Genomic DNA, 25,874 nt, shown 5'->3' on the forward strand with positions numbered 1-25,874 from the left:
TACTCTATGCCATGCCCCGCCTCCTTGTGCTGGTGGGAACTTCAGTGTGATGGGCCAACGGCAGGGAGGGGAGAGATGAATATTCCAGCAGACCACTGATATGATCTGCCCACTCACAGTTGAGATGTCCCACATAAATTCTGAGAGCACAGCCCAGCCTCAGAATTTAACCACAGAAACAGTCCTGGCGCTACTGCTCAAGGAAATGGTCTCCAGCCTCACACCAGCTTTTAAAATGACCCAGAAAAGTCATTTTAAATCTATCCACCAAACAGAGGCTTCCCGAAACCACAGGCAGAGAAACTCAACATTCAGTTATAGAAATAGAGGCCAACGTGAGGTCTCCTTCTGGTCCCCAGATTGGGACTGAGGCACGTGAAGATTTACAGTCATTCATAAAAATAGGTGAATTCTTCCACCTAGAAATGGACCATCTAATAGGATATAGAGAAACACTCTGGTTGCATGGGGGGGGATAATACTTAGACTTTTATTAATGGCCAAGGCCAAGAAATCTAATGTTTATTAGACACCTGAATATATCAGCCTGGCTCTAGGAGATTTTCGGATCTTGTTTTAACTAATTCCTATTTTAGAGCTAAAGAAGCAGCCTCAGAGAAGTCACAGTTAAATACTTAGTGTCTTCATTTCTGCCCTAGAAAATGCAGTGTATGTGAGCACGGAAGAAACCCTGGGGTGAACATGAACTCAGCTGTGATCCTGGTCTTGAGATGATGTTTAATCATTTGGAGCCACATGGCAGCACTCAAATCCCTGGTCCCCAGGTCATACATTTAGCGCTTGCAGGCAGTTCTCATCATGACGATGAAATACACATCGGTGTCAATGGAAGCGCTCACCCCGGCATAGTAGTTCATAAACTCCTCGGGGGTCACCTGCAGCGGAAAAGTTAGAAACGAAAACAAAACTTTGCTTCTCACCATTTCAGTGGAGACCCATCTCCAGGACCTGTAAATGGGAGGGAAATTTCAGTCAAGGAGGCTTTTTAGGGACACAGCTGAGGAACAGATCTCGAACAAGAGAAAAAATGAGGTTGAGGATGGAGTGAGGGGGTGGCCGAAGGGAGAGAGGGGAAGAAAGTCTTGAAAATTTCCAAACCAACCTAAATGGAAAGTGAGATACAGGTCTCGTCTTCCTTTAAGAGCAGAAGCCCATCTGTTCAGGTAAGCAAGAGTGAAACTCAGAATAAGAAACAAGTTTTCTTTAACCACAGTGAATACCGTCTTTCTGTGACACGTCAGAAACATCACCTCATGTCCTTGTGTCAAGACAAGAAATGTTTTACCTTTCAAAAAATGGAGCTCGGTCTTATGGGTAAGGAAACAGATTTCTTGTTAAACACTCCTTGGCTTCATGCTTTTTTTTAAGATACATATTACTCATTCTAGGCACAGAGGAAGTTAAAAAGATACCCCCTGCTCCATGTCCCCTTGGGTTCTCTCTTCTCCCATGCCTGTTTCAACTAATACTTTTATCTGTGCTAGGATTTTACTTTCCTTTCCTTTCGGAAAAAAGAAAAAACTGTTACCAATTTATTCTTTAATAGGTGGATGTGAAACATACACTCTAATTCAACCATATTGGCTGACACAATTGGTTGATTGAGGGAAATAATTGTCCTCTAGTTTGATCTCTATAACCAGTGAATTTAGCCCCAAGTATAGACTTGCTTATATGAGAGAATGCAGACACAATAATGATGGCTGTTTTGGAAATTTATTGTTTTTCTAGCTAGCCCTCAAATTTCAGTGTCGTGAGAGATTGAAAACATCACAAAAAGTGAAATCTGTAAACAATTCAAAACCCCTTTCTGGTCCATAACAGCAAACTCCTCTCCCACCGAGTCTTTGGGAATGTAGCTATCTCTTCCAAGAATCACATGAGCTGAATGACCCACTTACTTTTTTTGCTGAAATTATAAGTGAACAGAGAAAAAAGTCTCAGGATCCACAGTTCTCTCCCTGTAGTGACCTCTTCCCCCTGCCTGTCCCCCCAAAATAGCAAAAAGTAGTAGGAAGAAAGGCGTTGAATGGAGCTACTAATTGAGCTGCGCTTATCAGTGTCTGGAAGTAGAACTAAATAATATATGTACATAGCTTTGGTAAAAATTAGAATACCATTAATGTCTCTTTTCTTGCATTTCTTTATTTCTGTCTTCCTTTGCATTCCCCGGTTATCCAACCTTAAGCTCCATCTGGAGTTCCTTTATACTGACAGTTCCTTGTGCATTTAAAATGATTCAACGTGGAAAAGTGTGAATCGCATATCACTTTTCAGAAACATTTTCATTATGTCTATTAAATGGAATATCACTGTAAAGTCCTTGGCACAATGGCTGGGAGACAGTAAGTACTCAATAAATATTCCTTAGATTCATAATTATGCTAAATGAGGTCCTGGGCATAATATATGTAGTCATTAAATCAGGCACTTCTGAATCTTTTAGAGGCAAGGATCTCAAATACAAATGTGAATAAGAGTCATTTGGGATACTTATTAAAACTGTAAGTCCTTGAGCTTCATCCGTTCCCCCCACGCCCAGCCAAAAAAATCAGATTCTGCAGTTCTTCAGGGCAGCCAGTAACCTGCATTATGAATCCAGTCCCCAGATGGTGAGCGTACACAGAGCTGGGGATTTATGCAGGGTCTGTGAAATTCAGGTGACATCAAATGCTGTAACTGCTAAAAACCCCAGCAACCCTTACGAGTATTTGAGAACCTAATGTGGGTTGCGAAGATAAATGTCAAAAGAAATGGGGTGGGAGCTTTAAATCAGCTGAATCACAACAACTGGCTACTTTGACTTGGGTTAGAGAAAAGGGCAGCTGAGGTTTCCCCAGCAACGAGGAGGAACCACCTGCAGAAAAGAGGTAAATACACCCTGGGATCCCATGTAGAGTTGGGCTAATTTGGGGAAATGGCAGTTGACTATTTTTCCACCACCATCTCAGAGATCAAAGGCCAGCCATATGGGAAGAAAACATACGGTTCTGCTGTTTCTGTCCCTACGCATTTGGCTGCCCGACAGAATCTAGGCTCCTTTTTTATCCACTTCTGCAATCACTTCAGGCTAAAATGGAGGGTATTTCTCTGTCCCTGGCAGGAAAATGTCTGCAGAAAGGACAGAAAGATCTCCTTCCTACCCTCTCCTCCCCTCACTCATAGGACTCACCACAAAGTTTCACGGAAAAAAAACAATTGGGGGAAATTCCCTTCAGGATGAGAAGGCTTGTTTCTTTCTACCATCTCTGCTTCCTGCTCACTTCCCACTAATCCTTCCTGTGTGGCCAAGGGGTCAGGAGTAACCCTCCCCAGGGTTCTGCTGCCTCAGCCGCGCAGAGAACTCCCTTCCCCATAACCATAACCTTCAGGACACCTCAGGGCAGAACTGATCTTGGGTTAAAAATCCCATTTCTGGCTGTTGATAAAAGACAGAGGACATTTCCATCTGAGCCTAGACACAGTTATGGAGATATAATTCCTTACCCTACCAAGTGACACATCTGTAACTTGAAGACACCAGTTATTGGAGATGCGTGGTTGCTTTTGTCCTTAAGTTCACTGGAGTTTAGAAATGCGAGTTCATCTCGAAGCCCACCAAAGATTAAATCAAAGTGAATTCTGTTATCTGGCATTCCCTTTACTGAACGCTTCCCTGAAATGGCATTTCCATGCAGCAAAGTGTGATGACAAATGATGCTCATAAGGGTGTATGAAAAAGGCATGCAGCATCCTGAAATGCTCTGTGAATCATGTTCTCCAAAATTGAATTATGGTCTCATTTTGAAGTTAAATATATGTTATTATCATCAAATTCACTGGAATTAGGCTAGCTGTGTATGGTAAATACGGCAACCATGAAATAGAACATTTAACCAAAATACCACAGTCTTCAGATGATGGGTATTTAGCTGTATGTGATTCCCCTACCAATATATGTGCACGCACACACACACACACACACACACATTTTTACTACTTTTGTTCTCAGCTTTCTAGATGGTCACCAAGGAAACATTTTACTTCTATTTATAAAAAATATGGTATAAGTATTTTTAAGGTTTTGGGCCTGTTTCCCACTTACAATTACAGATCGGATAGAAGAAATTTCACTAGATTAAGCTCTTTCACTCACCACTCCATCTTTGTCATAGGGTGAGTCAAAGTTATCCAGAAATTTCTGGAACACTTGCTCCTCCGTCCATTCTCCGTTTTGGTACTTCGGGTGCTGTTTTGCACTGTACACCTCACGAAGATCTTCGATTGTTATCACACCATCTCCAGTCTTGTCTAACTTTCTAAAAGCTTGCATAATTACCTCTTTTCTGGCTCTGGACATTGGAGGCTAGATACATAGAAGAAAAACACATACACAGACATACACAAGCAGGTGAGCTTTTCCTGTATCATCTGTGATGAAACATCTTATTCCTCTCAGTGATGGGCAATTGTTTGTGTGCCGTTAGATGATGTGCATTACGACTGCTCCAAAAGATCCCTAAGCCTGTACTCGTTCTCCTGCCAGTCTTCTCCATGGTGTGCTAACAGCTTCTGAAAACCAAGCCTCACAATAGCCAACCCAAACCACTCGAAAGCCAAACCCAGTAGATACGGTGATTCATGGGACCACTTACTCTTAATGCGAGAAGAAATTCATTAAAGTCTATTGTTCCATTTCCATCTTTATCAAACCTCCGGAAAAGCTCTTCTGCCTCTTCCTTTTCCATGACCACAGCATAATCATTTAACCCTTTCACAAATTCTTTGAAATCAAGGGTTCTGTTGTTATTGTCATCCATAATTCGAAACACTCTGAAGGTAATACACACATACAAAAAAAGAAGAAAAAACACAAAGAACAAGGTGTAAGGATAAAGATTTCAAAAGAAAACCACTCTCAAGGTTTTTCTGAGGTAAAATACGAGTCTTAGATTCTTCTCTGTACCGTCCTCCCAAATTTGGTGAGCCTCTTCCCAGTCTCTCGGAAAAGAAAACAAACCTTTAAAAATATTCTGGGGCTTCCCTGGTGGTGCAGTGGTTGGGAATCTGCCTGCCAATGCAGGGGACACGGGTTCGAGCCCTGGTCTGGGAAGATCCCACATGCTGCGGAGCAACTAGGCCCATGAGCCACAACTACTGAGCCTGCGCGTCTGGAGCCTGTGCTCCGCAACAAGAGAGGCCACGATAGTGAGAGGCAAGTGCACCGCGATGAAGAGTGGCCCCCGCTCGCCGCAACTAGAGAAAGCCCTCGCACAGAAACAAAGACCCAACATAGCCAAAAATAAATATAAATAAGTAAATACATAAAAATTTTTTTAAAAAATATTCTGTATGATTCTAATTATATGACATTCTGAAAAAGGCAAAACTATAAAGGTGGTAAAAAAGATGAAGGGAAGGGGAGAAAGATTAGGTGAAGCACAGGGGATTTTGAGGGCAGTGAAACTACTCTGTATGATACTATAATGGGAGATACAGAACTTGCATTTGCTAAAGCCCATAGAACCTCACAGTACAAAGAGTGCACTTTAATGTGTACATTGAAATTAGTTAGGAAGTCAGGGGATCCCAGGAAGGAATGCAGACCGTGACAAGAGAATCTAACTGTTGTATAAAAGTTTGAGGCAATCTCACTGAAGGGGGATGGGGAGATGAAGATGCCGACTTAAGTAACTCTGGAAACGAGTAGAGTTTGTAAGACTAAAGACAGAAAGAACTGCACATAAGCTCTGTACTCTAGTTGATAAAGATATTTCCTCTGGAGATATGAGTTAACAATTATCATATTTCTATACGGGTACCCTAGCACTGAACAGTTAAATGAATGGCTGGTGGATGGTGGGAGCCAGGCTTCTCGCTGTTGGAATGGGGATTTATAGATAAGCTAGGGCAGTAAGCTAGAAGGATCTGATCCATGTGGTAGAGGATTGAGTTGGAGACATCAGTATGAACACATGTTATAAACATAGATGATTAATATATAATGTATACATGATTACATACATATATACATATACATACACCCACGGGTTAGTATAAACATATATTTCCTTGTTCTAGCTAAGAGGACCTAGAAGTAACAACCCAGTAAGAACCAGCACATCTAGAGCCTAGATCTTGGTTTCTAATACAATTCTCCAGTAAAAGTATCTGACTTTCTTGGAGAAATCTCTGATTCTAGAATTGGGGCAGGAAATATGCAAGATGAGACTGGAGTATCTTATACCAGAAAGTAAGGGGGAAAAAACCCTACACTGATGGGGATACATCAAAGGGACACAGAAGCCAACTGAAGAGCTCCCAAGGCCAAAACTGGAACAATTTGAGCAATAAGTGTTAAATTATAACCCAAAGTATAAAATAAACATCCATGAGTTAATATTGGTTTAAGTAAATGATTGAATAAATAAATGTGAGAGGAGAGAAGTTTCTCCTGCAGAAGAATTTCAAATAAATTATGCTCATTCTCTGTCCTGAAGGAGGAAAGCCGACTCCCCACACCCTAAGTAGGACTCTGCATAGAGACTTCCCTTTAAAGAGTCCACCATGGAAAGGCAGCGGGGAGAGTAACTCCACATTGGAGAAGCCAGACCGGCACTGTCTCAGCCAGGTGACCAAGGTCAACATCAGTAGTGATAAATCATGTTGATAGTACGCATGCATCCGTCATTTGACATGATGAAAATGGCACTTTACTTCTGTGGTCCCCAAAGAAACAAAATCCCAGTCTAATAATAAGAAAAAAAGGGGGAAGGGGCAGCCAACCCTTGAGCTGAGGAGAAATTTAGGGAAGGGCAAGGCCAGTAAAGGCGAGGCGGGAGAGGGCACTTTCAAGCAAAGGGCCAAGGATAAGACGGTGTCTGTTCACGACAAACTGGTTCACGGTGGGAGAGTTGGTAGGGGTGTGGGGTGGAGATGGCATAGATGGCAGGAGGCATTCAATTGAATGGGCCAGGGAGTGGATGAGAGGGTGGTGGTCATGAAGGGTTTGCACCGAGGACAAGGATGTGGTCCCAGGATGAAAGAGGTAGAGGGCGGAGTGATGCAATATTAAAGGGAAGTGGTCTGGTCTTCCAGTTGCACGGTGACATCCTGGCTACAGCCTGGGCTTCTGACAGAGCTCAGCTTGGTCTGAGATTGGGGGACTGTGGAGAGTGACATTCCAGTGCTCAGCACCCTGCTGGAAGTGAAGCCTGCCACAGCCTCCAGATGGGAGGTTGGAGGCCCCTGGCGTGGCATCCTGCATTTCCCTAACATATAACTCTCCCACCAGGAGGATTCCCATTTCTGTGGCTCTCAGTGTCCTGAGTCTAAGTCCTCCATGAGCCCTGGGGAAGCCTTGTTCACCCATGAATCCCCCAAGATGTCACAATGCCTGGCGCATGGCAGGCACTGGACTTAGTCTGTTGGAAAGAGATAATGCTCAGGACCTGCCCTCGGGAGGCTTACAATCTCTTTCCACTCGGGTTTCTCAGTCCTGAGGACTACTCCCACTCTCAGAGGGCCGGGAACAGAAGCTGTTCTCCTATGGAGCTGGGGGAATCCCATGGGCAGCGAGCTGTTGGTTATCTGACAGGCAATTCCGAAGCCCCTGGAAGTGATGGAGACACCACTGCTGCAAGAGGAACTCCAAAACTTGCAACTGCATCTAAATCAGTATTCCTTCCTCCCTCTTCTAATTCGGCCCCTAATTTAAGATTAGAGAACTTTCCATTTTTATTCACACCAAACCTCTGACCCTAAGCTCAATGAACACTTTTATAGCATATCCATTTCCTTTTCTGGGCATACAGAAGGCATTTCTCAGCCTCTCCTGAACCCTGCTGGGAGTCTGGGGTTAGTAGATGCAAACTCTTACATTTAGAATGGATAAACAACAAGGTCCTAGTGTATAACATAGAGAACTATTTCCAATCTCCTGGGATCATTCGGCCCCTATTGTCACAGCTTTAGGGAGTGTTTCTCTCATTGCCCTGCTAGGTGTCTCTAATACCTAGACACGCTTCTACCTTCACCTCGAGTTGTCCCAGTAGCTGCACTTAAGAACCAAAAATTGTCACAGGGGACCTCAGAGATCAGTGCTTCCAAACTCTGCATTTTACAAACAAGGAGCTGAGAACCCAGGAGGAAGTGAGTGAGTGCCCGAGGTCTCTCAGCCAGAATTCGCCTCATCTGGCCGCACCCTGCTTTTCTCCTCCATCTTCCTACCACCCACAGCCCAGGTCCTACCTGCCAAGTCCTTTGATGCCCGCGGAGCCCCTGGCTAGGCACTGCAGGCGGAGCCTTTCGATGGGGTCAGTGGCCGTGGTGAGCTTCTTCTTGGCCTGGATCGCCATCTCTCGGTCGTGGCGTGCCGTCCCCGCCATCTGAGAGGGAATCCATTCGAGTCAGCGGGGCTCAGGCCTCCTCGCCTGCCTCTGAGAGGGCAGGGTGACCACAGCCTCGCTGAGAAGGAAATTCACAGCATGCTCTCTCATCCACTTCACAAGAACCTTCTCAAACCTCCTAGAGTTTCCGATTTTCAGCTACACCAACTATGTCCTGTCATATTTATTACTTGCTTATCTAGTCCTGACAACCTCTGATCTCTGGCCTGGACAATAGTTTTAAATATACAGCCATCCCCGATACGCTTTCATCTTTCAGAAGCACTCCTCCCACCATAAAAAATAAGTCTCATTTCACCAAACTCTTTTTGAGCCAATCTTACATGCTTTATTCTTTTATTTAGAATTTTCCATATTCCCTTTGACTCCAGATTTAATATTCTCCTTTTTGGTCTAAAGATTCATTTTTGTTGCTTCTGTCTTCACTGAGATTCTCAGTATTGGGCCTTGATGATTCCTACCAGTAATTAGTATGTTTTCTTGTATTAATTTGTTAGTGTCCATTAACACCTAACTAGGTTCTCAGGACAGAAAAAAGGTAAGTAGACTCTCTCTTCTGAAGAATAGATAAATCGTTTTTCTACAGTTTGGCTTTTGTGTTTTAAATATTCAGAAATAAGAGAGAGGATAGATGCAGGGAAGCAGCACCCCCTGCGAGGTCTCTGAGCAACGTAACGAACTGTACTGACCCTGCAGCCGGGCTGGGGCTCTGAGAACACACACAACGGTGGAAATGCCGCACGCTGGGAGCCTGGAGACCCGGGATCTAGGCCTGACGGCAACGCACTCCTGGTGAGGTCGGAACAAATCTCAGGGCCTCCGATTCCTCCTCCTCTGTTAAATGAAAGGATTGGATTAAATGACCTTGAAATTCCAGCTCTGCTCCAGAAACACTTATCTTCTCATGAGCCCACTGACCCAGTAAATGGGGGATTCTAGAAATTTCTTTTTTAGGGTGAGTTGTGAATGAAAGGAGCAAGAGAGCTTGACGGATGTGCAAAAAAACAGCATTCAGGGTGCAGGAAGAACTGGTGTTAGAAGGCTTCTGCCACTGACTCCGAGGCTCCCCTCTCCCCCCAGCCCCCCACGTGCTGCCACTTCATCCATCAGCGATGGCAGCCCTCACGCCCTCGAAGGCTGCTCCCTCCGATACAACCCATAAGGTCTCCCCACAAAGTTCTCGTTATTTAACTTTAGAGACAGGGAATCTCAGACTGAAAGCCGAGGCCAGCGCAGATGATTCGGGGAAGCACATTTCCGACCTCCTTGCCCCTTACAGGGATGAAATGGGGAGCGGCTTTTCTCAGTTCTCTCGGACTCCGGGCAGAGAGGAGGCCTTTGCCTGTCTAGGCCCCAGCGCTTTGCTCCACATCAGGAAGAAACTGCTCCGCCTGATGTTATGTGAACCCTTCTTTGCTTCCTCCAGCCCTGAAAGCAGAGGTTCCCGGAATTCCAGAGATGGGCTGCCTTTCCGGCAGCATTAACTTTCTTAAAACCTGAGTTTGCCTGTTACTGCTTTGTCACCTGATCTCAAGGTGACAATTCCCAGAGCTTGCCCCCAGCTTCCAGCCCTGACTCCACCCCACAGAATCCCTCAGCTGCACCCAGAATCCTGTGCTCAGGATTCACGCGCCAGGCCACCGGTTCGCTGTCCGGCCATCTTCCACTCCCTCCCTCGTGGTCCTGGCATGAGGCATCCCTGGTCCTGACCCTCTTCAGCAACCAGCCCCGGCCCTCCCCTCCCACTGTAAGAGCAGCAACTAGGGACGCAGCCCTCACGTGCCCTCCTCACCCTCTAAATCCACCGGGGACCTTGTGTCTTTCCTGCCCCTCCCCCTCACTCAGCGCCACTTGTTCACTCGTTGTCGCAGCCGCTCTCCTCCGCATCCTCGTTTCCGCTGCCTCTCCCCCGCCTTTCCCACCCTCCTCTACCTGCCCTGATTTCCCACACCAGCCACAGCAGCAGAAAGGGAGTGGAGAGAGTGGAAGAAAGTGAGGTCTGGCTCCCGGATCCAAGAGACAGGGCCAGAGAAAGAAGCCCTGTGGAGCCCTCTTTGAAAGCCTTCAGGATAATGTTAACAACTTCAGTCGCTAACGTTTGTCTGCTCCCACTGTGTAGTAAGCACACACCCATTCCTCACAAAAACCCTCTGAGCTGAATTGAAAACAGGGACTTTAACAAATGCGCATACACCCCTGTTCACAGCAGCACTATTCACAAGAGCCAAAGGGTGGAAACAACACAAATGTCCATCCGTGGACAAATGGATGAACAGAATGCAGTGTGTCCCCACAGAAAAATATTATTCAGCCACGAAAAGGAAGTACTGATAGTGGATGAACCTCAAAAACGTGATGCTCAGTGAAAGAAGCCAGACATAAAATGTCACATATTGTACGATTCCACTAAGTCCCCTACATCCGAACAAGTTCTGCTCCAAGAGCGCTTCGTAAGTCCAATTTGTTCATAAGTCCAACAAAGTTAGCCTAGGTACCCAACTAGCAGTACTATAGTTAGTACTGCACTGGATACTAGTTAGTACTATTGGCTATATAGTACTGCACTGTAAACCTATTACACTAAGAATCCATACATAAAAAACAAACACTAAAAATAAAGAAAACTTTTTAAATCTTACAGTACAGTACCTTGAAAAGTACAGTAATACATACAACGGCCGGCATACAGGGGCTGGCATGCACGTTCACATCTTTTTAAGTTTGCAACTTGAAGGTTCGTATGTAGGGGACTTACTGTATATGAACTATCCAGAAGAGGCAAATTCAGAGACAGAACACACATGGGTTGTTGCCAAGGCCTAGGAGGAGGGGGCAATGGGGAGTGACTGTTTAACGGGAACAGGCTTTCCTTTTGGAGTGATGACACGATATAGCTGGTGGTTGCACAACAGAATGATTGAACGGTACACTTTTTAACGGCTGATTCTATCATATGTGAATTTCATCTCAATTTTTAAAAACCCTATGAGCTAATTACTCCTATGATTCATATTTCACAGATAAATTGACAAGCACAAAAATCAGGCGACTTGCCCAGGTCCCACGGTCAGTGTGGCTCACAGAAATTCACACACCATTAGGACTGTAGGACCCTGAAAGGTCATCGAGTGCCACCCCTGCCTCTGGCGACTTGAAAACTAGGGCTTGTGTTGGTCAAGGAACTTGCCCCAAAATCCTGGCCAACAATGAAACTCGGGGCTTCAGACCAAGCAGGGCTCTTTGTACTCTACCGCCTTTGAGAAATACTACAAAAGCATCTCAAAGCACAATGTGAAGGCACCCACACAGAGGAGAGCAGGGTGGAGTCCTGGAAAACACCCCCCACCCCGTCCACCTCTGCAGCCGACCCTACCCAGTGACCATGCAGCAGTTACCTCTGGAGTCTAATCTGATATATCCAGAAAAAAATTACATTCTCTCCTGCCACCCAGCCTATCATGGTATTTGAAATGCCCATGTTAACTACTCTTTTTAATCATTTAATGACCCAGTTCATCAACAAACAGCTAATATTTATCATGCGATATTTTCAAGGCACCAGTTGGAGCAGATTACTCCAAGGAGCAAGCCCTTGAATGAATAGCTTAGAATCGTAAACTTGAGTACTTAAGTCCCCTAGTTAAGCAAGGCAGGAAACATAAAATTTGCTAAGAACTGGGGGCTTTGGAAGAAGGAAGGATGGGGTAGGGTTTTGGTGAAGAAAGGCCATAGTCAGAGCTTCTGAAGTTTGCATGAGGGCACCAGGGCAAGAGCCTGTTCCCAAACATATGTCACCGGCATCACAGCACTGAACAAGCGTCCCTGATTCCAGAAGACCCTCTCTGAGCACGGAGGAACCCGCGTGGTGACATCAGAGCCCATCCAGGCGGGCCTGCGCCAGGCAGGAAAGAGGCTGCCCTCCGATGCACGTGGCCGCAGCGCCACCTAGTGTTCGCATCGCGTCTGCGCAGGTCCCTGGGTCAGGCGCCAGTTCGGTCCATTCCTTCAACAGACGTCTAATAAGTGCGGGGCACTGTGCTAGGAGTGGGGGGAAGAGGGAGAAAGGCAGCGTTTACAGCAATCCCACAGCTGAGCCGCGGCAGCTCAGGAGAGGCGGCTAAGCAGCTTTCTCAAGATTTGTCGGAGGAAGAGCTGATGTCTAACCTTTAATCCTAAAGGAGGATGGAGGTCATCCAGGTGAGGGTCGCAGGGAAAGGAGAAGGCAGAGCACTATTTCCCAAGTGCTAAGGCCAAAGTGAGAGAGAAAGGAGTGTAACTAGAGAAACGCAAGTATTTTAGTCTGACTGAAGAATAGGGGTGTATGTAGGGGCGGGGGTGAGATAGAGCCGTGCAGGCTGGGAGAGAATTTGGAAAGTGGAAATTTGGAGACACGTGAAACTGGGCAGGTCAGCAGGCATCAGATCCCCAAGATCCTGAGACACCATGGTAGCGAGTCTGGATTCTGTACTGAGGGCAGCAGGAGACCACAAAGGGTTTCAAGTGAGAGGGCGACAGTTTGTACTGTAAAAGACCCCTCTGGATAAAGTGTGGAAAATGAACAGGAGGGTGGGACAGGCTGACCAGTGGGAGCTGAAACCACGCTCGTGACAACCAGGTGAGAGGTCATGCTGCCTGGAAGGAGGTATTATTGGCGGTGGGGACAGAGAAGATAAAGAGATCCGAGATGGAGAGTACCTGCCCGGGCAGCGAAGGGAGAGAGGTCCCAGGGGTCCACCCATAGCTCTTGCTTACCGCTCCCCAGACCCACCCCCGTGGGGCAGAGACCTGGAGATTTGGGGGCACAGGCTGAGTAGAGCCGCCAGCAGCAAAGTCACAGGAGACTTTGCGTCAATGGTCACCAGGCCTCCTTGCGTTAAGGCTCCGGGTTAAGGCTCCGTCATCCCGCTGTCCTGGCGCGCAGCTGCCTGCCGCTGCCAAAACTCTCTGCCTGGTTTTCGAGAATCGTGTGGAATGGGTTATGGAAAGATGAACATGCATGGAGGTCTGTCTGTTCATGATTCTTGGCCAGGTTCATGGAACTTCTCTTGCTGAATTCAGAGAAAAATTTGAGCGGAATCTTTGGGGAAGAGAGAAACTCTCAAGCCCCAGGCAGCACTTTTTTGGGTTGTCTTTGGTGACCTCTAGTGGTAATACGCTGAATTACACCCTCCCTCCCTCTCTCCTTCCCTCCCCTCTCTCTCCCCCTCCCTCCCTCTTTCCCTCCCATCCCCTCTCCCCCTCTCATGCTGGATCGAGTGTACAACCAACAACCAGCAACACAGAGGTGGATCTTAGTTACAATAGAACATGTTTGAAGGCAATGATTGAGAAAATTAAACCATCTCTACTGACTCCAATCCATTCAATAAACTGGTTATTACTATGTGGTAGATGGCAAAAAACAAACAAACAAAGTGGCTCCTCAGGACGTTTCCCCTTAGAAAGTGCCTCTCTGGAATAAATATTAGATCCCAGTGCTCAGAGTAGCCTGAGACTGAAATGAAAGATTTAGACGGTTTGAAGAGAGACGTGGTTTCTGCACTGGAGACTGGGAAACCCCAGGAAAAGTGTAATGACGGGTGTGTGTCCATGTTGTTGACATTGTGAGAGTTCCCTCATTGAACCCAGCTGAACTGTATTCAACTAAAGAGACCCTTAGCCCCTCTGGCTATGCGAGGGACTGTGCTAATTCTTCAGGTGATATTATAGAGCTGTGGTCCCAAATCGGTATGATCTTGCCTGCTAGGGGACATTTGACAATGTTTGGAGACATTTTTGGTTGTCACAACAGGGGTGAGGGACGCTACTGGCATCCAGTGGGTAGAGGCCAGAGATGCTGCTAAACATGTGAGGAGAGCCCTTGACAATGAAGAATTCTCCAGTCCAAAATGTCAGTCACGCTCAGGTGAAGCCCTGCTGTAGAGAAAGACCCGGGCCCAGCAGGGGTGCTGAGACCACCATTGAAAAATAAAGATGCCCACCCTCCACCCCAACAGAGCAAATTGGCATCTCTCGGTGTGAGTGCTGGGGGTCTGCATTTTCACGTTTCCAGATGGTCTTAACTAACGCACACCAAAGCCTGAAAATCTCAGCTGTAAGAGACACCAAGTCACCCTCGAGTGGCAGTAGCAAGACCTTGAGGGGAAAGGCTAGAGCGAAGGTTATAACATAGCACAGGGTAAGAAGCAGGCATGAACAGAGGACAGGTAATGACCATTATAACCAGGCCAGGGACCAAGCCCTTGCTCGATGCTTTGCACACATCAGCACGCCAACTCACATGGAGGGTCTTATTGAATAGAAGTCCCTTGCCTGAAAATGTACCATGAGGCAGTGGCAGAGTCAAGACTGATCTCCACTTCTGTCAAAGCCACCATGTTCAACGGCTACGGCAAGGTGCTGAGAAATTGCTTTGGGAATTCAGAGAAGGACTACGAAATGAGATGAAGAAGAGACAAGGCTTCAAGGAAGAGATTCCTTGGAGAGATGAAAGGATTTCATGGCAGAGGAGGGCAGGGGACAGCAGTGCAGAGCAAAGCAGGGCACCCATGGGTCCTAAACAGAACCCCTCTGTCTCACCTCGGGGTCCCTGCTTGTAAGGCTCAGTGTAAATTCCTTCTGGTAGAGATGAACAATTTCACTTAGTCCTTTCCTTTTAGAGCTGTAGTGTTTGATTGTTTGCTTGTTTTAAGAAAGTGATGTGTGAGGTGGGTTTTTTCCCCACAAATTATTTTTAAAATTATTTCTGCAATGTATGAATATATGAAACATCTGCTTTTTGTTTGGATTGCCAACCTCTGCGTAAGATTTAAAATATGACAGTATTTAATCTCTCCTTTAATGACGTAAGTACACTGTGGAGATAAGATGTCATTGAAGTCTGGCATCTTACCAAATTTTCTCTGCACAGAAATACATTTTCTCAAGATGTTTGAAACTCATGTTTCGGCTGTCATCTATATGCAGGTTTCCCTAGAGCCTGTGTCTGATAAATCATAGTCTTTTATTCTTTCTTCCAACCTTTGGAATGTGAATTAATTCCTTATTTAATGTTTATGATATGGCACAATTTAAGAATAATATTTCATAAATATTATTGTTATAAAGTGTTTAATTCACACATCTTCTTGAAATTTCATTTTATAATCATCCAACCAGGATTGAGATTAGGGCTAGGTAAGGTACACAGCTGGGGCACAATGTTTAAGGTGACCCTCATATCTCAGGATTGTATAGACATCAACCTTGTACTTGCTCAAGGCTGAGAGTGAGTGTCTCCTTAAATATTTTGCCCCAGGGACCTACCTTGCCTCACCCTAGTTCTGGTCTTGAATTCAACATATATTTAATATTTATTGAACATCTATTGTGTGCCACACAACACACAACAGCAATGAGTGAGACAACCAAGGTCCCTTCCAGGAGTTCACATTCCTCAGGGTAGTTTTAGCTTTGTTGAATTTGAATTACAGTTGATTTTCCAGAATTGTCAACTGGCTGATTCCAATCTTTTTTCTCTGCTATATTCCACTTTCAGTTGGGTGGCCATGTCTCTCTGGCCAAAGAGAGTTAACTGAAAGTGCTGAGGGCTCTGGGAGAGCTCTCCCATCTCTTTTGCCTCTTCCTGCCTTAAACAAGAATGTGACGCCAGGAGCTGTGACAGGCTTTCTGCAATTGTGAGGAAAGGGCCAAGGGAATCACAGAGATATCAACTTACAGCCCTAACATCACTGAACTACTGAACAGATATAACCAACTACCTGACTCCACACTTCTGTCATGTGAGAAACATAAGCCCTTATTGTTGGTCAGGTCCTCTGTTACTTGCAGCTGAAAGTATTCCTAACTGGTATAACTGGCAAAAGCTTATTCCTGCAGTGTTTGGGTTGACCCTAGATCTCTACCTTTACCTGGGTAAAATAACTAGCATCCAGTGTGAGGAGAGCCTCAGCTTCCCCTGAGAACTGGGAGAAAAGGTAAAGGAAAATTCTTCTCTCAGGAGAATTTCATCAACATTTAGCAACCTCTGCTGCATTTTGGGCTATGAAAGAGAGTGGGAAAAACTGCTTAGCATGATATTCAAGGACCCATGTAACTAACACAATGTGATACAAGCCCAGGTTAGATAAACACAGAGGCGCCAGGGTTAAGGGGTCCTTGTCATAATGAGCATCCCCTGGGAATACCTGGAGGTAGAAGCTGCCTTAACAGCACTCTCCTTGCTGTCTCTTTCTCCATCTCGCTCTTCCCCTCTGCTCTACCTTGAGTCTCTGGGGTTTTTACCAGGAAATTACTTGCAATCTATTCTGGGTCAGGCAGCCTGCCAGATCTTAAAGAAGCAGAGTAAGAATATATCTAAACTACACAAAGGTAAGCAAAGCTTTCGCTGGATTTGTGTACAAAATGCAAATAAATAAATAAACAAACAAACAAATAAACTTTTCTTCCAAAGTCCCTAGTTTCTATGATTACACTTTTAGAACCAACCATGTAACTTCCAAATATCCCATTTTTCAGGTGCCATGAGGTCTTGACCTCAGTGATTTCGAGCCCACTACAAAGACAAACCCCAAGTGTACATCTTCATCCACTTTTAGATGGGAGTAAAGCCTCAGCTCTGACTACCATTTGCCATTTTGCAACATTAGTCATCAAAATCACCTACTTAATAATTATTTTACAGTCACTTAAAATGTTCCTTTTGGAATCATTTGTCTATTTAATGTTTATTTTATAGCCACTTAGAAACCCAGCTAATTATTTGCAACCTGCATGGTCTTAATTGATACTTCCAGAAAACCAAGAAGAGTTAATGGATAAAAATTCAATGTCAGAATGCCAACATCAGTGTAGGGATTGTGTCCAGCTACTCATAACAGAAACAGGATAATTTTCTCTAAAAATGGTAGAGGTATACTTTCCTCTCACATAAAAGAAGCCTGGAGACAGTTCAGGTAGTCATCAACATCTCAAGAAACTACTATTTTTTTTACCTTACCATGTTTTTTTTCCCCTCAAAGTTGCCTAAAGTTACAAAATAACTACAGCAGCTCTAGCTATTACATCCACACTCCAGGCAGCAGAAAAGAGAAAGGTGTGAGGGCAAGAAGAATGCACTTCCCAGCTAAGTCAGCCTTTTGTAAAATGGTTCCCAGAAGACTCCACCCAACTCCTTTCACTTAAATCTCACTGGCCACTCCTGCAAAGGAGGCTGGTTCTATGGTCTCAATGTTTGTGTCTCCCAAAATTTGTACGATGAAATCCTAAGTCCCAAAGATGGTAGTTTTAGGAGTCGGGGCCTTTCGGAGGTGCTTAGGTTACGAGGGCAGAGCCCTCATACATGGGATTAGTGCCTTACAAAAGAAGCTCCAGAGAGACCCCTCACCCTTTCCACCACTCGAGGACACAGCAAGTAGCCATCATTGTACCAGGAAGAGGGCCCTGACCTGACCATGCTGGGGGCCTGATCTTGGACTTTCCAGCCTCCAAGACTGTGAGAAATAACTATCTGTGGGTCATAAGCTACCCGGTCTGCAGTATTTTGTTACAGCAGCCCAAATGATCTAAGACAGCTGGGAAACCTAATTTTAGGCTGGAGACTTTGCCATCCTCCAGGTTTTGTTTACAAAGAAGAGGAACAGCCTGGCAGAAAAAAAATAGAGTCCTTCCAGAAAGTAACTGTGTAAGCACTTCTAGATCAGCTTATTCCACAACATCATCTGGAGCCTGAGGCTTTTGGAGGCATTTGGAGCCGCCAGACCACCCTGGGGGAGAAGACTAAACCAAGTCCTAGGAGCAGACATTAGCACCTTGGTGATTTCTCACTCCTCAACCTCTGTTCTTCCAAAACGAATAAGATCACCTTAACACAGCCAGTTATCAAAGACACCCTGAGTTTAGGCAAATATAACCTAAAATGAACCAGACCTGAGGACATCAAACCACAGCCCCGAGGCTGAATTTGCCCCTTCGCCTAGTTTTGGAAATAAAGTTTTAGTAGAAAACAGCCACACATGTTTGCTTACGTGTTACCTGTGGCTGTTTTCACCCCGCAACTGCCAAGCTGAATAGTTGCAACGGAGACCTGCTGGTCCACGAAGCCTGAACTATTTAGTATCTGGTCCTGTACAGAACCAGCATGCAGCCCCCTGGGACCACACAAAGGTAACATCAACTGCAAGAGGGGACATTTATTGGGCACGGGCTCTGTCAGGCTCTCTGCTAAAGCTGTAGCTTGTGTTTTACAAATTATTCACTCTCAGTTTGTTTAGAACAGAAAATGTGTCTGGTGCAAGGTAACTTTTGATAATAATTCTGATAGTTTACAAAGTGCTTTTACATGCATTAGAGGGAACTATTCCTATTTCACAAAATAAGGAAACCGAGGTACAAAGAGGTTGAGGGGTGGTCCCAGTTCAGACGTAAGGAGCAGAACCAAAGTTCTGAGTGGCGTCTTCTGCTCCTGCCACTTCTCCAAGGGGCTTTTGTAAATCACCCACAACATTTCAAAAAATATTCATTTTTTTAGACAAGGAACCATGTAGTCACCACAAGTCATTCCTATATAAAAACTGAGACAAGCTTATTAGCAATATTGCAGCCAAAGCACACTTAGTAACAACAACTGACATTGTAAGTTACTGGAGAGCGTTTGCCTATGGCCTCTTCTGTGTGAAGAGCTCTTTTTGAGGTCAAGGTCAATGGTAGAGGTGATACACAAAAAGCAGAGTTTCCAAAGAAAGTAAGAGCATCTTTAATCCACCTCTCAACCAAGGACAGCCCTGCTCACTCAAATGACGTTCTACATTGAAGTATTTGGAAAACCTTGATTCTATTTGACTTCAGGTTTTGAAAAGATGTAGGGACACTGGAGGGAAAACAAGATCCCGGATGGCAATGGAATTATGGCTAGAGATGTGTAAGAAAATCTGCTCCAAAGAATATCATGAATGGTGAAAATGTTCATGGACATTAGGGTGTCAGGAGAAGGCAGCTATGGTCCTTCCTCTAACACAGTAATCATCCTGTAACACTATCTTCTCCCAAATGCCAGCTTGTTTGTTTCTAAAATATAGAAAACTGCTTCTATGAGCCTTGACATTTTTAATATACAATACTGTCTGAGACCAGAATAAAGAACAAAATTTTACAAGGAAAATTCAGTAGGGTAAAGTCTATTGAATTTATCAGTTAAAGAGATGAAAGCAACAGTTGAAACCAGGAACTAAACACCCCCCTCCTTGCACCTGTGCACCCATCACCACCACAGGTTACCAGGCGAGGCGTGGCCCTCAAGACCAAGAGCTCCTGCCATGCAGAGACACACAGTCTTTCCTCAATCCCTTATTCCTCTATAAATCCCCAAATTCTCCTTGGTCTCTGAATTATCTTCACTGCTGAGCTCAATATTCTGTTTGCCCAGCCCCTCCCCTGACCCATTCTCCAGCCACATCTGTGCTACAGGAGGTTGACCTCTATGAACTGCATTAACCAGATTTCTTTGCTTTCAGGCTTCCAGCTGGATTCCACCCATGGGAGGCACCAGCAGGAGATCAGAGGGCAAGAGGAGAAAGGGTGGTTTCCTCTCTGCCAAGCCACAGTTGCCAGTGACTGCAGTCTTCCACCAAAGGCAGCTCTTGTTGAGATCAGATAACTGCTCCTCTTCCTGTCCCTCCAGGTCCAAGGACGATTCGCCCTCCTCACTGTGGCAGCCCTGGGGCATTTCCTCAGCCCTTATCTAAGTCCCTGAGCCCCATCCACATCTTTGTAAATTGTCCTTCATTAAACTTTTTTGACTGGGCAGTCCATTTCCTGCCAAGAGGCTGACTGGTACCTGAATGTGTATAAGGACCTCTAATCCAGAAGTCTTCTCATAGGAAGATGCTTCTCACCCCAAATGCTAAGTACTGAGGAATCTCACAGTCTCTAAGATGCATCCCTCCACCTCTACGTCATGACCGTTCTCACATCCATCTTTGAAGCACAGCCCAGCTTGACATCCTCCCTTTGTCCCTCTTTGGCTCTGTCACTTCCTACATCACTGAAACTCTGGGTCCTGCCTCACAGACTCCCTCTCTAACCCAAGTAGCCCCATCAATCTGGGAAACCTCAGAGCTTATCTAGACAACCCACCCAACATGCAGCCATGAGGTTCCTGGAGGTCCTTGATTTCTACCAACTTCATCTGTTCACTCTTTTCCATGGCTCTCCAAGATCCTCTCCTACATTCTGTCACCAGTCAATGCTAGTCTCTTCTCGAAGTCCAAAATTCAACATCTACTTTCCTTCCACCTTTCAGTTTCATTCTTCCAGCCATAGATGCTTGTGACCTTACAAGACATCTAGAATCCTGACCCTGCATTTTCTCCACAGCCATTTCCTACCTTGTTTTCCTTTCTGGACCCATTTCCTTCCCTCTCCATTGTAGACACCTTAATACAGCATTCTGACCATTTCTAACCAGCGCCTTCTTTCTCAGCCCTCCCTTGTCAATCTCCCACACTGCCTTAGGAATGCCTAACTTGGCTCAATGTGTCTACACGTCCTCTCCTTAAAGGCAGGCTGTAAAGTGCATCTGAACAAACCCACATGCCAGGGTGAACAAGTGCCTTCCGAAACATGCAGCTCTACTCTTACATGACATTGGTTAGATGATTCTTCCAATCTTTCCAGAGGCTAATTCAAACCTTTGCTACTCTCCTCCACACTTTATCTTGAAATTCTTAGTAAAAATGGAACCACCAGATATGAATCACTCAGACCACTCTCCTCCAAGTCTATAACGGTATTTGTCTCTGAGACTCTCTCGACTTTGTCCTCCCTCCCCCTGAGGGAGTGCTGAATTTCCACCCATTGAAGGATAATCGCCCCACCTACAGCATAGATCTCACCCTCTCCTGGACCCTCAGCCATCAGGTATGCCCTTTCCTCCTCTCCACCAACTCCCCCCTTTATTTATTTCTGTACTTGCAGTGGATTTTATTTTATAATTATTATGTTTTAAAACCTTTAATATTTTATTTTTACACAACTGTAAAGATTACACTCTATTTACAGTTATAAAATACTGACTATATGCCCTGCGTTGTACAATACATCCTTGTATCCTATCTTACACCTAATAGTTTGTACCTCTCACTCCCCCATCCCTATATTTCTCCTCCCGCCTCTGTATCTATAACCAGCTCCTCCCTTTAGTTCATGAACCTGCAGTGGTCCCTCAACCCTAGACTCCTTCTAGCGACCACCCTTCAAAGCCAAACTACTTGAAAGAGGCTCAGTTTTTTACTTTCTCATGTCCCATTCATACTTCAGTCCACTGCAGTCTGGTCTCCACTCTGTCACTCCGAAGAACATACTCTCAGGACATCATTGCCAGCCTGATTGCCAACTTCAACAGTCACTCTTAACCCCTATTTCACTTTGCCCAGCAGTTGACTCTTATGATAATTCATTCCTCTTTCTTGAAACTATTTTCTCTCAATGTCTATGAATCTAATTTCCTATCATCTCCCTTCCTCTCAGATCTGACCTATTTGGTCTCTCCCTTGTCTTCTGCCTGCTTTTTGAATGTTACTGTTTCCTAGGATTCAGTTATTTATCCTCTTCTCACTCTCATAAATAGTAGCAATCTCTGTCTTATCCACCGTTTATCACAACTCATCCCAAATGTTTATTCCAACTCATCCACTCTCCTGAGCTTCAGAGACGTATTTCAAATTTCCATACAAAATGTACACTTTAATGACCTACAGACACTTCAAGTTCAATGTTCCAGAACCAAATTCATTACCTTTTCCTCCTTATTCCTTGCCTCAGGAAATGGCAGCACCATTTTCCCAAGTCATTAACTGAACATTATCCTAGACTCCTTTTCACACTTTACCTTGAATTACCAGCCAATTCCTGTAAATTTTTACCACCTTGATGCCTCCTGAATCTGTCCCTTCCCCTGCCTCCTTTGCCTACCTTAATCCAGGACCTGGTCCTCTCCCATTTCCATTACTGAAATTACCCCTTAGCTGGTTCCCTGCCTCCAATCTTGCCCTTCCAATCTATCCTCCAGGTGACTAGCAGAGTGATCTTTATAAGATGGAAATCTAAACTTCATACTCTAGTCTAAGACCCCTTGGTGGCTCCTGGTTGTATACAGGTAAAGAGCAAACGTCTTAGCATTTGATGTATACATTGGCCCTGCCTATCTCTCCAGCCTTGTTTCTACTAATCTCCACCCCTTCAAAATCTATTCTGCAGCTAGACGCACTCACATTCCCCAAACGCACCATGTTGTTCTGTATCTCTGTGCCTTTGTACAGGGAGTCTCATTTTCAGGAACACCCTCCCTCCCTTGTTGGTTTAGGGAAGTCCTACTCTTCCCTGTAGAATCACTATGGTGAAGCCTCATATAACCTCTCTCTCCAGAGTAAAACAGGTGCATCTTCCTTTGTATAATCTGTGCAGAACTCCCATACATCCTCATTGCACTATGACATAACTCTTTCCTTTCAGGACTGCCTCTCCTACTAAACTAAAAGGTCCTTAAAGATAAGGGCTGTATGTTTTGTGTCTCCTTCAGCATGTAACAGAATACTAGCAGACTGCTACTTACTGGAATTAATAATTACTATTGTTATTAATTACTATTTGAATATAAATACAAATGAACTTTCACAATTTAAACCTCACTATTTAAAATGCACAGTTACAAATTTAAAAGATTTCTGTAGTTGTAAGATTTTGAGGAAAAAATAAGAGCTTTAAAAAACAAGGAAGAATTCCATCTACTTAGTATGGTTTAACTATGCCCCAGACTGGAGGCAAGTGAGGTGGACACCTTGATAAATGGTATTGTCATTTACTAACGTCCTTCTCAACTTCATGATCAATCCAATCAACTCTCTAATATAATTTTAAACATGCTGTGTCAGTTTAATAAGAATTCTGATTCTTATCTAATTCTAAGTGGTCAGTTCAGCAGGCAGGGTTCCCCAGAAATAGCACAACTTAGAATGTTAGATAAACCAAAGTCTGAACCAAAGCTCAATTTTTTCATTGTTTTTTGACTTGGAGATATTTAACCTTCTTGAAGCTCGCTTTTGTCAATGGTCTTACAGGCTACTTACAGTAATTCACCCAGACACTTCACATTTAAGTACCCAGTACCTAGTGACTGCTCAGTGATGGTTATTTCCTTCCCCTTTACTGAAAGAAATTTATTTTTGTACATTTTTATCTGAGCACCTCTATGCAAAGATGACAAAGGCTTCTCCCAGTACCAAGCTATTTCCTCCCTAGACAGACAGCCAAGAATGCTCACCAACTTTTTGATTTTCTTTTTAGAAGGTAACATCTACTGTCTTCTTTCTTCTTTAGCTAAAATGAAACAAAAGTGATCAAATCAATATAATAGATAAAAACTTTGATTTACCTTGAATGCTAACCTGTTGCCAACAGTTGCTTTGAACTGAAACTATGGACGCTCCCTTTTGCATCTGGGAGGACCGGTCCCCTCCCATCCCCCTTTGCCTCCTCCCTCTTACCTTCTGTCCTCACACCTCCTGGTCCACCCTCTTCCTGCCAATTGGATGTCTTGGAATCACTGCTGCAAATTTACAGCCTCATTGGCTCAGCTCACTGTCAATCCCTATCCCGGCCCTGCCTTTTCTCAAGTTTACACTTCTGTTGCCTAGGAAATCCAGTGACTGTGAAAACCCAAGCTGTTGGCCTTAGGAGAGAAGCCAACAGGAAGTTGGCTGGCAGTTGTTTGGTTTCTAGAAGGACACAAAACTTGCCTCCTAGGTTGTATAAGATAACGTTCAGCAAATTCTCTTACTTTTTTTTTTATTTTTTATTTATTTTTTTAACATCTTTATTAGAGTATAATTGCTTTACAATAGTGTGTTAGTTTCTGTTTATAACAAAGTGAATCAGCTATACATATATATATATCCCCATATCTCCTCCCTCTTGCGTCTCCCTCCCACCCTCCCTATCCCACCACTCTAGGTGGTCACAAAGCAACGGAGCTGATCTCCCTGTGCTATGCAGCTGCTTCCCACTAGTTATCTATTTTACGTTTGTTAGTATATATAAGTCCATGCCACTCTCTCACTTCATCCCAGCTTACCTTTCCCCCTCCCCGTGTCCTCAAGTCCATTCTCTACGTCTGTGTCTTTATTCCTTTCCTGCCCCTTAATGCGTACCTTTTTAAATGGATGATTTCTCTTGTATTTTTCTCTTTCAGGCACACTACAGTATCATTCCCAATTATTCCCATGGGGAGTAAAACACTCCAAACAATGTACAGTTTGGGCAGTCTCATAGCTGCTTCTTTACTCTCTGTTCCTATCAATAACTGTACTCTAGAATGTAATAGTAGGAAAAGAATTGGTTGGTATTGAATATTATGGAATATATATTCTGCCATATTTCATCTTTTTTAAAAAGGTTAAAAATGCTATGAAATTTAACATACACTTTTTAGATTTATAAAGGATATGCAGTGATAGTGGGGGCTGGGGCCCCCCACCCCCATGCAGTTGAAAATCAATGTGTAACTTTACACTTGGGCCCTTCGTATGTGCAGGTTCAAGTCTATGGATTTCAACCAACCACAGATTATGTAGTACTGTAGTACTTATTTATTTTAAAGAATCCGCATAAAGTGGGCCTGCACAGTGTTGTTCACAGGTCAATTGTATATATAATATTTTTCATTTGAGTCAGGTCCATTCTTTTTAATTAGACTTACTGACTTTGTTAAGCTATATATTTCATCTCACATAAAGAAAATATGAATTATTTTAAACATTTTGTTCTAAAGTCAATGTGAAAATACACTATTATTTTCTGAAAAATATGTTTAAAATCAGAGGTTCTTCATTTTAACAACTTTCTAGTTTAGATTCTGATCAAATGAAAATTAGCTTTTTTGGCCACTTTGAAGTTTTAATTGAATATGAACACATTGAGAACAGATATTGTTATAATTCTCTTACTTCTTTAGGCAATTCTTCCCCGCCCTTCTGTTGTCTCCAGATGGTGTCTAATTATCAGGTAAGACTTAAAACCACAATACACAGGAGCAGGCAGGTATAATTACAGGTGATTCAAAGTCCTCCCTCCTTCTCCACAGCCACACAATGATAGGATTCATTTCCCACTGTTTCCATCCTTGGTGTCTTCTTTTCACCTTTCTCCTCTTTTTTTTCACTTCTCATCTTTTTTTTACACTTGTTCCCTAACAACAAGTTTGCCAGATGAGAAGTGGCCCTGTTTAGAAAATAAACACCTTAATCATGCTCTCTCTAATTTGTACTGATGACATCTATCCTACCTTCATCATTTCCACCGCTTCTCTTGCTTCCATCATGAAGTCATGCAAAGAATGGAAGACTAGAACTATGAAGATCTGTTCTCACATTACATGTATCCTCAGGCAAGTGTGGTCATTGATTTCTACAGTCT

At 44.1% G+C, this 25,874-nt stretch overlaps 1 protein-coding gene across 1 annotated transcript; it reads right to left on the minus strand.

Moving 5' to 3' along the window:
• Positions 1–623: 623 nt before the first annotated feature.
• Positions 624–23,882, minus strand: CAPSL (calcyphosine like). Its single transcript, XM_057540940.1, has 6 exons — positions 23,836–23,882; positions 9,098–9,242; positions 8,251–8,387; positions 4,656–4,833; positions 4,157–4,366; positions 624–896 (listed from the first exon to the last, which is right to left on the minus strand). Exons 3-6 carry the CDS (start codon positions 8,385–8,387, stop codon positions 795–797), a joined length of 627 nt encoding a protein of 208 aa, XP_057396923.1. The 5' UTR covers positions 9,098–9,242; positions 23,836–23,882; the 3' UTR covers positions 624–794.
• Positions 23,883–25,874: the final 1,992 nt, after the last annotated feature.

The sequence above is a fragment of the Balaenoptera acutorostrata genome, chromosome 2, assembly GCF_949987535.1.
Source record: "Balaenoptera acutorostrata chromosome 2, mBalAcu1.1, whole genome shotgun sequence".
In the NCBI taxonomy this organism is placed as follows: Eukaryota; Metazoa; Chordata; class Mammalia; order Artiodactyla; family Balaenopteridae; genus Balaenoptera; species Balaenoptera acutorostrata.